This window comes from Cetorhinus maximus, chromosome 3 (assembly GCF_964194155.1).
Source record: "Cetorhinus maximus chromosome 3, sCetMax3.hap1.1, whole genome shotgun sequence".
Classification (NCBI taxonomy): domain Eukaryota; kingdom Metazoa; phylum Chordata; class Chondrichthyes; order Lamniformes; family Cetorhinidae; genus Cetorhinus; species Cetorhinus maximus.
The window spans coordinates 56734660-56747500 of record NC_135881.1 but is presented as its reverse complement, the minus strand read 5'-3'; the positions used below and the strand labels follow the sequence as shown (position 1 = coordinate 56747500).

General features: G+C 41.8%; 1 protein-coding gene across 5 annotated transcripts in view; it reads right to left on the bottom strand.

Moving 5' to 3' along the window:
- Positions 1-184: 184 nt before the first annotated feature.
- trdmt1 (tRNA aspartic acid methyltransferase 1) overlaps positions 185-12841 on the bottom strand; it is a 110446-nt gene continuing 97789 nt past the window's right edge. For 3 of the 5 annotated variants that reach the window (XM_078538408.1, XM_078538406.1, XM_078538407.1), the window contains exons 8-11: positions 11988-12349; positions 4775-4832; positions 3655-3784; positions 185-873 (exon numbers count right to left, since the gene is read on the bottom strand). In XM_078538408.1, coding sequence (XP_078394534.1) covers positions 773-873; positions 3655-3784; positions 4775-4832; positions 11988-12349 — 651 coding nt within the window. In that variant the 3' untranslated portion in view covers positions 185-772. The remainder of the gene's footprint in view (positions 874-3654; positions 3785-4774; positions 4833-11987; positions 12350-12841) is intronic. The other 2 variants (XR_013576155.1, XR_013576154.1) reach the window with 1 other exon arrangement.

Below are 12841 nucleotides of genomic sequence, written 5' to 3'. Positions count from 1 at the left end.
GTTGCATTACAAGTTTTACAAATAGAGAAGACTGCCAAATTCTTTGAATAAGCCATATAGATTTCTTGCTGCATTATGAACAATTCACTCCAGAATATTTCAAAACCAGATTAGGGTGACAAAAAAACGGCTTACTGTACAAAGAAACAGTACAGTAAAAAAGCCATTGTCAAAACAAAACAACTATGTATAAAACCTTTTATTTTATTCTATTAAGGTACAATTTGTTTCTGTCATCAGTCTGTGAATTTACCATACAGTTTAAAAATCTGTTAGAGAAAACATTTAAAATATATATCCAAGAATTATTTAAAATTTGTTCACATTACATTTTTGTTCCATTCTTTCACGGGATATGAGTGTCACTGGCAAGGTCAGGATTTGTTATTCATCCCTAATTTCCCTTGAAAAGGTGGTGGTGAGCCACCTTCTTGAACCAGTACAATCCAACTGGTGGTGTAGGTGCATCCACAATGCTGTTAGGAAGCTGAATAAGAGTCTTATGTCACAAAATCCAACGAAAAAGCAAACAATTCAGCTTGAACTGGAGGCAGTACTGGTTAAGCAATCATGGAAGGGCAAATTTCTATGTAGCTGTATGTGAAAGAACTGTTTCAAGATATCAACAGTATTAAAAATGATCAATTCTGAGACGTATCATGCAACACATTATTTCATACAATCTGTTTGGCATTGATTTATTCAGTAAAATAAACATTTCCAGGTGTACATATTTACATATAATAAGTCATAAAACTACATGTTTTCAACATCATTTAACCATCAACTGAATGAGCTTGGCTACCACATGGATATTGAGGCTGTTTCCTAGCAGACGGTAACTTTGTCTCAGTGAAATTTTCTCAGGAAAACCTGCAAAGATAATCAAAATATAATTTAAACCATAAATAAACACAAGATATGTGACTCTCAAAATAGCACTGGAAGCAGTTCAGAGAAAGTTCACTAAGCTGACTGAAACATATATGATTCTGAGGGGCTTTGACAGGGTAGATGCTGAGAGGGTATGTTTTCCTCATGGGGGAATCTGAAAGTAGGCGGCACAGTTTAAAAATAAGGGGTCTCCCTTAGAGATGAGGAGGAATTTCTTCTTTAAGGGTTGTTGGCCTTTGAAATTTTCTTCCACAGAAAGCAGGGAAGGCCGGGTCACTGAATATATTCAAGGTTGAGTGAGATGGGTTTTTTGATCTACAAGGGAGTCAAGGGTTATGGGGTGGCAGACAGGAAAGTGGAGTTAAGGTCACAATCAGATCAGCCATGATCTTATTGAATAGCGGAGCAGGCTTGATTGATCGAATGGCCTACTCCTGCGCCTATTTATGTTCTTTTGTTATGAGGCAATACCATTAAATCTGATCATCAAGATCTCTTAGTATCAAAAACTTGAGATGTATGCAAAACAATAGGAACACTGATTTGAACTTTCCAAGACTCCATTGTGGGCACCTATACAGCACCCAACAACAAAAGCTTGAATATCCTCACATTACCCTGTAGGTAGGTTACATCGTGTGGTAGTTCGTTGCAGGCAAGCATCTATAAATCCCCCATAAGAACACAAGAAACAGGAGCTGGAGTAGGCCAATTGGCTCTTTTGAGCCTGCTCCTCCATTCAACAAGAGCTAATCTACCTCAACTCCACCTTCCCACAGTATCCCCAAATCCCTTAATTCCCTTGGTGTCCAAAAATCTACTGACCTTTGTCTTGAATATACTCAACAGTATCCACAGCTCCCTGGGGTAGCAAAATTCCAAAGATTCACAACCTTTTGATTGAAGAAATTTCTCTTCTCAGTCCTAAATAGCCGACTCCTTTATTCTGAGACTTTGACCCCATGTTTTTGATTACCCAGATAGGGAAGCATTTTCTCAGCATCTACCCTGTCAATCCCCTTAAGAAATTTAGATATTTTGATTAGGTTACCTCTCATTCTTCTAACTCCAGGATATACTCAATCTCTCCTCATAGGACAATCCCTTCATCCCAGGAACCAGTCAAATGAATCTTCATTACACACCATCTAGGGTTCCCCCTTATCCATCTTACTGGTCACATTCACAAAATACTCTAACATGTCAGTTAAACACAATTTTCCTTTCATAAATCTGTCCTGACTCAGCATTATCGTATTTTGATTTTCTAAGTACTCTGTCACCATGTCCTTAATAGTAGATTCTAAGGTTCTGCTGCCTATCACTGTTGTTAGGCTAACTGGCCTACAGTTCCCAGTTTTCTCTTTCCTTCCTTTCTTAAATAGCAGGGAACTGTTCTAGAACCTCAGGAATTCTGGAAGATCAAAACAAATGCAGCCACTATCTGCAGCTACCTCTTTTAAAACCATAGGATTCAAGTTGTCAGATTCAGGGAATTTTTATCATCTAATCCCATTAATTTCTCCAGTACTACTTCTTTACTTGTATGATTTCTTCAAGTTTCTCATTCTAGCTAGACCTTCGGTTCCCCGTTATCTCAAGAATCATTTTTGCATCTTCTACTGTGAAGACAGATACAAAAAATGGGCACAGCATCAGCACTGACCAGAAGATCTGGGCCACTCTCTTTAACTCCTCTTGTTAGCCATGGTTTTCATGCGGGGTTTTTGTTCCTTAAAGGAATGTATATTTGTTGCAAATTATGTGTTAATTCTTTAAATGTTAGTTGTTGCTTGCCCACTGTCATAACATTTAATGTAGTTTCCCAAACTACCCTAGCCAACTTGCCCCTTGCACCCACTATGTAGGTTGCTTTGTTTAAGATTTAAAATTCTAGTTGCAAACTAAACAAAGTCACTTTCAATCACAACATAAAAATCTATCACTCTTCCTAGAGGCCCTTTTACTACAATTTATAATTAATTAACCCTTTCTATTTGCAAAATACTAGATCCAAAACAGCCTGTTCCCTAGTTGGTTCCTCAACATGCTGACCTTCGAAAACTATCTTGTGTTCATCCCACAGTATTATTGCAAATTTGGTTTGCCTGGTCTATATGAGGATTAATGTCCCCCAAGTTGACGTTATTACTCTTATTACAAGGGCCCCTAACTTCCTTTAGCTTTGATACTTTTCTAATATCACCTGATATCATCTTAGTCAATGTCACTTTTGTTACTCTCATTGTTGCTTCTTGACCCACTCTGCTTTTTTTTAAATCAAGAACACTGCTCTGCTTTAGAGCCTTAACATTTCCCTTTCTAATTCTGAATTTGCATTTTCCCGGATTCTCCCATCTCCCCGCAACCTTACCCCCTCCCGCCGTTCCCCCCCACCCCACCCCCAACCTCCCAATGTTATTAGTTTAAAGTCCTGTCACTGCCCTAATATTCAAGTCACCAGGACATTGGTCCAGCCCATGGAGTCTCAGCGGAACAACGTCCTCTTTCTCCAGCACTGAAATCATTCTGTTGTTGTGAGGAGGCAAGTAGATACCTTTCCATAGAAAGGTTGAAGAAAGTCAAAGCCTGAATTACTTTTGTGTGCGCTCCAGTAACTGACTCTGCCGCTGCCCAAGTGCCCTCCTGGCTTCATAAAGTGTGAAATGCGCAAAGGCACATTAAAAAATAAAAATAAAGGTGAAGGAGTTTCATTTTCACAAAACAACAATGTCCTGGAACACATCATTTTGCACGTACTAAATTCTGGAGGAAATCCATGAAGATTTGCTATTTCCCTAGGAGTGAAATACCGCAGTTTTAATTTTGACAGCTGGGTCAACTTTTCATCCTCTGATAATGCATCAAATGACTGGAAGACCACGGAAAGCTATTAAAAATGAAATTAAAATAATTAATTAAGTGAAAGGCAAGCAAGTTTCTTCAAATCAAGAATTGCTTAATAGACAATAGACCTGAAAGCAATCCATGAAAATTTTCAACAAACATTACTGAAGCATATTTTTACATACAAGCACAAATTCAACAACTGGACGTTCCAACTGGAGAGCTGCACTTGAAAGGGGTGTAGGTTAGAGAGAAAGATAAACACCGTAACTGGATTCTTTGACTTGTGATACCTTCTAGTCTCTGGTATCAGATTGTGTACTGGTTACAGTTCAAATGTAGACCAATTTGCCACTGCTCTTATCCTCAATGTATTGAAATGCTAGAAAACTTTGGGTCAAAAGAAAACCCTTTGAACCACAATTACTGGTTTGCATATCTGAATATGGATGATGGTGGTCAGTGTTAAAAAAAAATTAGGCACTTGTCACAATATTTTTGAATTTTGTTTGAGATCCATGAAAAAGGTAGGTACAGTGCCAAACACATCATGTATGGTGACATTCTCGAACCTTTTTTGGATTAATTCATAATTACAACTTCAGTAGCGTCTACCTAGTTACACTTAAAACAGACTCCTGACACATTAAAATCATTGTACGCACAAGTCAGTGTTGCTAAAGTACTGCACATTTCTGATATTTAATGCCTAATCTTTGGCCCTACATGCACCATAATACCTCTCAATCTGTGAATTTGCTCACTCTTATTCTAATTATTGATGCCCCATCCTGATTATGTCCTGTGGTATATCTCCCATCTTAGCACCCTTAAGTCCAAAGGGTTCAGGCTAGTTGTATCGTGCACTATCAGAAACTCAATTCCTTTGGTGTCTGATAAGATTTTGTACCATCAATTAATTACCATTAAGCATCCCAACATTACATTGCACATGATCTAGCAAATCAATAAGAGGTTCCTTTTGTAATTTAAAACAGTCAATTACCATTACAAGCTCCAAACGTTAACATACCTCCACATCTGATGCAGTTTTCAATACTGAACCCGTACCTTCAACATAATGGCCATACCTTTATTGGAAAGCGGAACTAATTAATTGTCACAACAAAGAGTAAACTTCACAAAGTTAGCACTTGACTGTAAAAAAAATTGTGCCTGAAAATGTCATCATTGCTAATTATGATAAAGCATAATCATATAGAAATATATTAAAAATCAGGGCAATTCCAAACTTCAAGCATTCAACCAAATTGATAATTTTAAGAATCACCCATTAAGTGTCACTCATCGTTCAGAATGGAGTAACCTGTAGTCAGTCACCATGACTATCCATTCCCCACCAGGATGGTCTGAGGGCTCTCTGCTTCTTCCTTGAACAGAGGCCCGAACAATCCCCATTCACCACCACGTGGCTGAACATTTTCTCTCACTGAACAATTTCTCCTTGAACTTGTTTCACTTCCTCCAAATAAAAGGTGTGGCTATGAGTACCCGCATGGGCCCCAGTTATACCTGCCTCTTTATGGGGTATGTGGAACATTCCTTGTTCCAGTCTTACTCAGGCTTCCTTCTACAAATCTTTTCTCGGTACATCGATGCCACTTCATGCTCTCACCTGGACCTGGGAAAATTTATCAATTTTGCTTCCAATTTCCACCCCTCTATCACCGCCACATGTTCCATCTCTGATACTTCCCTTCCCTTCCTTGACCTCTCTGTCTCCATTTCTGGTGATAAGATTTTCCACCAGTATTCAGTACAAGTCCACTGACTCCCACAGCTACCTTGACTACAGCTCCTCACACCCTGCTTCCTGTAAGGACTCGATCCCATTCTCTCAGTTCCTTCGCCTGTTACATCTTTTCTGATGATGCCACCTTCCACTCCTCCATCACCCCCTTCTCACGGCACCTTCCCATGCAATTGCAGAAGGTGCAACACTATGGAGAGGCGATGGCGCAGTGGTATTGTCGCTGGACTAGTAATCCAGAGACCCAGATAACGCTCTGGGGACCCAGGTTAGAATCCTGCCATGGCAAATGGTGTAATTTGAATTCAATAAAAATCTGGAATTAAAAGTTGAATGATGACCATGAAACCATTGTCAATTGTTGTAAAAACCCATCTGGTTCACTAATGTCCTTTAGGGAAGGAAATCTGCTGTCCTTGCCTGGTCTGGCCTACGTGTGGCTCACAGCAATGTGGTTAACTCTTAAATGCCCTCTGAACAAGGGCAATTAGGGTTGGGCAATAAATGCTGGTTTAGCCAGTGACGCCCATATTCCATGATCGAATAAAAAAAGGAGTAGGTCAGAAGCTCGGAATTCTACAGCAGGTGAGGTAACTCAGCTCGATTCCCTAAAGCATGTCCACCATCTACAAGGCAAAAATCAGGAGTGTGACGGAACACCCTCTAATTGTCGGGAGGGTTGCAGCTGCACCAGGATTTAAGTCCTTACCTGGTCTGGCCTACATCTGACCCACAGCAATGTGGCTGACTCTTAAATGCCCTCTGAAATGGCCTAGCAAACCACTCAGATGTAACAAAGCGCTTCAAAGTCACAAGAAAGGAATGAAACTGGACGGACCACCCGGCATCAACCTAGGCACCGAAAATGACAATGGCTATCTCAGCCCTGTCGGCCCTGCAAAGTCCTCCTTACTCACATCTGGGGTCTAGTGCCAAAATTGGGAGAGCTGTCACACAGACTATTCAAGCAACAGCCTGACAAAGTCATCCTTACGGAATCAGACCTTACAGACACCACCATCAACATCCCTACGTATGTCCTGTCCCACCGGCAGGTCAGGCCCAGCAGAGGTGGCGGCACAGTGGTATACAGTCAGGAGGGAGTTGCCCTGGGAAGTCCTCAACATCAACTCCAGACCCCATGAAGTCTCATGGCATCAGGTGAAACATGGGCAAGGAAATCTGCTGATTACCCCACGTACCACACCCACTTCCCTCAGCTGATGAATCAGTGCCCCTCCATGTTGAACACCACTTGGAGGAAGCACTGAGGGTGGTAATGGCACAGAACGTACTCTGGGTGGGGGACTTCAATGTCCTTCACCAAGAGTGGCTCGGTAGCACCACGACTGACCGAGCTGGCCGAGTCCTAAATGACATAGCTGCTAGGCTGGGTCTGCAGCAGGTGGTGAAGGAACCAACAAGAGGGAAAAACATACTTGACCTCATCCTCACCAACCTGCCTGCCGCAGGTGCATCTGTCCATGACAGTATTGGCAGGAGTAACCACCACACAGTCATTGTGGAGACGAATTCCCACCTTCACATTGAGGATATCTTCCATTGTGTTAAGTGGCATTATCACCGTGCTAAATGGGATAGATTTCGAACAGATCTAGCAACTCAAGACTGGGCATCCATGAGGCACTGTGGGCCATCAGCAGCATCAACTCGTTCATAATCTGTAACTTTCAAGGCCCGGCATATCCTCCACTCTGCCCATACCATCAAGCCAGGGGATCAACCCTGGTTCAATGAAGAATACAGGAGGGCATGACAGGAGCAGCACCAGGTATAGCTTAAAATTAGGTGTCAACCTAGTGAAGCTATAACACAGGACTACTTGCGTGCCAAACAGCATAACCAGCAAGTGATAGACAGGGCTAAACAATCCAACAACCAACAGATCAGATCGAAGCTCTGCAGTCCTGTCACACCCAGTCGTGAATGGTAGTGAACAATTAAACAACTTACTGGAGAAGGAGGCTCCACAAATATCCCCTCCTCAAATATGGAGGTGTCCAGCACATCGGTGCAAAAGATAAGGCTAAAGCGTTTGCGACAATATCCAGCCAGAAATGCTGAGTGGATGATCAATCTTGGCCTCCTCAGGAGGTCCCCGCATCATAAATGCCAGTCTTCAGCCAGTTCAATTCACTCCACATGATATCAAGAAACGGCTGAAGGCACTGGATACCGCAAAGGCTATGGGCCCTGACTATATTCCGGCAATAGTACTGAAGACTTGTGCTCCATAGCTTGCCACGCCCCTAGCCAAGCTTTTCCAGTACAGCTGCAACACTGGCATCCACCCGGCTAAGTGGAAAATTGCCCAGGGATGTCCTGTACACAAAAAGCAGGACAATCCAACCAGGCCAATTACCGCCCCATCAGTCTACTATCCATCATCAGTAAAGTAATGGAAGGGGTCATCAACAGTGCTATCAAGTGGCACTTGCTTAGCAATAACCTGCTCACTGACACCCAGTTTGGGTTCCGCCAGGGCCACTCAGTTCCTGACCTCAATACAGGCTTGGGTCAAACATGGACAAAAGAGCTGAACTCATGAGGTGAGGTGAGAGTGACAGCCCTTGACATCAAGACCACATTTGACTGAGAGTGGCATCAAGGAGCCCCAGCAAAACAGGAGTTAATGGGAATCAAAGGGAAAAATCTCCACTGGTTGGAGTCATACCAAGCACAAAGGAAGACAATTGTGGTTGTTAGAGGTCAGTTATCTCAGCTCCAGGACATCACCGCAGGAGTTCCTCAGGATAGTGTCCTCTGCCCAACCATCTTCAGCTGCTTCATCAATGACCTGCCTTCCATCATAAGGTCATAAGTGGGGATGTTCGCTGATGATTGCACTATGTTCAGCACCATTCATGAATCCTCAGATACTGAAGCAGTCCGTGGCCAAATGCAGCAAGGTCTGGACAATATCTAGGCTTGGGGTGGCAAGACACGTTCAAGCCACACAAGTGCCAGAAAATGACCATCTCCAACGGGAGAGAATCTAACCATTGCCCCTTGATGTTCAATGGCATTACCATCACTGAATCCCCCACTATCAACATCGTGGGTGTTACCATTGACCAAAAACTAAACTGGACTAGTCATATAAATACTGTGGCTACAAGAGCAGGTCAGAAGCTAGTAATCATGCGACGTGTAACCTGCCTCCTGACTCCCCAAAGCCTGTCCACCATCCAGAAGGCACAAGTCAGGAGTGTGATGAAACACTCCCCACTTGCATGGATGAGTGCAGCTCCCACAACACTCAAGAAGCTTGACACTGTACAGGACAAGGCAGCCCGCTTGATTGGCACCATATCCATAAATATCCACCACCGATGCACAATAGCAGCAGTATGTACCATTTACAAGATGCACTACAGGAGTTCACCAAGGCTCCTTTGACAGCACTTTCCAAACCCATGACCACTGCCATCTAGAAGGACAAGGGCAGCAGGCAGATGGGAACACCACCACCTAGAAATTCCCCTCCAAGTCACTCACCACCCTGACTTGGAAATATATGCTGTTCCTTCATGGTCGCTGGGTCAAAATCCTGGAACTTGCTTCCTAACAGCACTATGGGTGTACCTACACCACAACGACTGCAGCGGTTCATGAAGGCAGCTCACCACCACCTTCTCAAGGGCAACTAGGGATGGGTAATAAATGCTGGCCCAGCTAGCGAAGCCCCCATCCCATGAATGAATAAAAGAACCTACCCCTTTACCCTCTCCCTCCTCACTGTCCAATAGTCCAAACACTCCTCTCAGGTGAAGCAGCGCTTCACTTGCACCTCCTTCCATTTGGTCTACTGCATTCGCTTCTCCCAATGCGGTTCCTCTACATTGGGGAGACCAAACGCAGACTGGGTGACTGCTTTGTGGAACACCTTCGGCCTGTCTGCAAGCATGACCCAGAACTTCCTGACACTTCCATTTCAACGCACCATCCTGTTCTCATACCCACATTTCCATCCTTGGCCTACTGCAATATTCCAGGGAATTCCAACGCAAAGTGGAGTAACAGCACCTCATCTTCTAATTAGGCACTTCAGAGCCTTGCAGACTTAACAACATTGAGTTCAACAACTTCAGACCATGAACTCTCTCTTCTATCTTCACCCCATTTTTAAAACATTTTTATTTTTTATGTACTCATTTTCATTTTTCTTCACTTATTCTTTTGTTTAAAATTCCCCGTTTTTATTCCTTTTTTAATCCTTTTTCCTCAACTACCACCCCCTCTCCCCACCAAAAAGGGCCATCTGCCATTTGCTCTATGTTGTTCTTTCACAGAGTGCTGACCCTTACTCTGCTATTAACACATTCTACTTTCTTACCTTTATGCCACTATCAGCACCTTCTTTAGTCTTCAGCACTACTATTAGCTCTCCATTTGTCTTGTAACCATGATATCTTTGTCAATCTTTCCTTAGCCCCCACCTATCACTGACCTTCTATCCTGCTTTACCTGCTCCACCCCCCTTAAACAGTATAAATTCCATTACATTCCTACTTCAGCTCTTAAGAGTCATACAGACTCAAAACATTAACTCTGTTTCTTTCTCCACAGATGCTGTCTACTGATTTTTTCCAACTAGTTCCTGAACATCACTGGGGCATTAGAAAATCAGCACTGTAAAATTAATATCTCTGCATGGATAATTGCTGATATTTATTTTACAGAATGCTCAGATAAAAGGAATGATCTGGCCACTGTCCCATCTTCACCCTCCACAAACCTGGACTCATCTAAGTCCCATTCACTCATCACTGGATCCTGGTCCAGCAATGTGTTGGATTTTAAATTCTCATCCTTATATTCAAATCTCTCCATGAGCCTGTCCTTCTCTATCTCTGCAACCACTTCCAGCTCTAAAAACCCTCCGTGAACACTATTCCTCCAATTTTGGCCTTTTGTGCACCTCCACAAAAAAAAATAATAGCTGGGCAAATTCCCAAAAGCCGAAAAAGGATGTTTCAGTAACTGGCAGAAGGCCCTTCAGGGCTAAAACACCAGAGAACATTCTATAGTTGGTGAGAAATCAAGTGAAGATTTTCATTCAGAGAAATCTAATTTTATGTCTTTGCTGGGTTAGAGTCAACTAATTATAAAACTCTAAATTAGCTAATTCGCTGAAAAAAAACTCTGGTCATGTATGAAGGCAATGTTTTTGGAGTTAGCAGGAGTGAAATACTCCCTTTCTATTTCTTTTTCCTCTCTTAAAAGATGGGCATCTCGACAATAAATGGTGCGCATCAAGAACAAATTTCAAGATGATAAAATCTAGGGAAAGAATAATAACCACTTTCTGAATTGTTTGAACATACTGGGATCAAGGTCAGGACTAAGCATCAGCTGATTACAGAAATGTAGGTTGAATTTAGCAGATGGAGAGAATACTTCCTTGGAGCCTTTATGAAAACAATTTGGTTTCAGGGTATAATTACAGTGTAACAAATTGGAAAGACATTTTCCATTACAAACATGGACATAGAAATAAGCACAGATTGATAAATATTAAAATAAGAGCTGAACTATGTCTGTTGAACCAGTCCAATTATATCCTGTTCTCTAACCATACTTCATCTAAAGATTACACATGATCCTTGACTACTTGGGCAGGATTTTACGTTCATCAAGCAGGCGGGCGCCCAACCTGATTATTCATAATATCATGCGTGATGATGTCGGGCAAGCGTCCCAAAGTCATCGTGCACTCTCACGATCTTTCGGTCGACGGGCGTGAGCGAGAGTCAGCAGCGCACCCACCAACAATTAACAGGCCTATTAAGGCCCTTAAGCAATTAAATTAATTTGTATTTTTCACTGCCCATCCAACCTTACGGTTGGCGGGCGGGCGGACAGGCCAGGCAGCCTTTGCATTTTTTACGAAACCTCATCCATGGGCGTGATGAGATTTCCAACGGTGAGTAAAAAACACAAAAAAAATTTTCCATTTCATTTTCAACATGTCCCTATTCATGTGACTGAGTCATGTTTATATAATTTATTAAATATTTATTGTCCTTCGTCCAAATCTTCAGTTCCCTCAGGCAGCTCTGTGCCCTCAGGGTCAGCTGTCAGCGTGCACTCCCCTGCGCATGTGTAGACTTCCACGTCGCCCTCCTCCCACTCCCCACCCCGGCAGCGTTGAGCTTCTCAAGCCATTCGGAGCAATATCATCCCAACAAGTTAATATAACATTGCCATGCCAATGGGAAACTAATTGAAGTTTGCATGAATCATATAACTAATATTTTAGCAAGGTTGAATGAAGTTAACATTTTGACCTGCAATATGTTAAAAAAAAACATTCGGCCCAAGAATTTAAGCTATAGTAAAATGATCTGCATGGGTTTAAATCATATCAGAGCAATGGGGGAGATATCATTCAAAGATATTTACTCTAAAAAGACTACTATATCAGTTTCTTGATTGAATGGAAGTGGCCTACCCTTTAGTGAAACACACCGATCTCCTACAAGTTTGTCCAACTATGTCTAGTATCAAAGCATAACGCAGTAAGGACTTTGGGGGTATGAAGTATGGGCTCGGATCCTGCAATCCCTCTTCCAAAAAGTCCTGGATCATCTGGATCGACAAGTTATTGTTCTGGATCTGCTTCTGTTTCTGGTGTTCTGGAGTCTCTAATTTGTAAAGGAGATTCACATCTGCTTGGCTTTTGCCATTCTCAGCACAATATTCAGAGCTAATCTGTTCCTTTTTGTTGCCTTCAGTGGATAATATCTGGTTAAGACTAGAACCATCTGTTGATTTCAAATCTGTATCGTCATGGTCTGGGAAATGTTTTAGTATCTGAAATTATAGATAAACATGTGAGTAGAGCCATAACAGTTAGTATTGCAAAACTACTTGCAACAGAAAATATAAAAAGAGTTACCTCTCTTTTAAAAAATGCTAAACATTCTTGAATGATTCAAAATCATATGATGGTAAAAATGATTCATCAAGAAAAAGGCTTAGAATGGAATAAATATATGGTCGAGGTCTTTTTCTTCAATTCATATTTTTAGTATGCCTCAACAAATTATTTAAAAGAAGTTCAACTTCTGCAAATAAATAAGATTTAAATCATGTATATTAGCTTGTACCACTGCTTTCAGAAATTATGCTTATTCATGTGATCTTTCCCAATCTACTATGTACTACAGTTTCTTCCAGGCAGCATTTTTGGTACTTTGCCCAGAGGAAACATCATTGCATTGAGATAATAAACATTATAGTAACCGAAAGCATCTACAAATTACACTAAGTCAAAATGAAATCAGGGTTAGGTAAAGAGGAAGC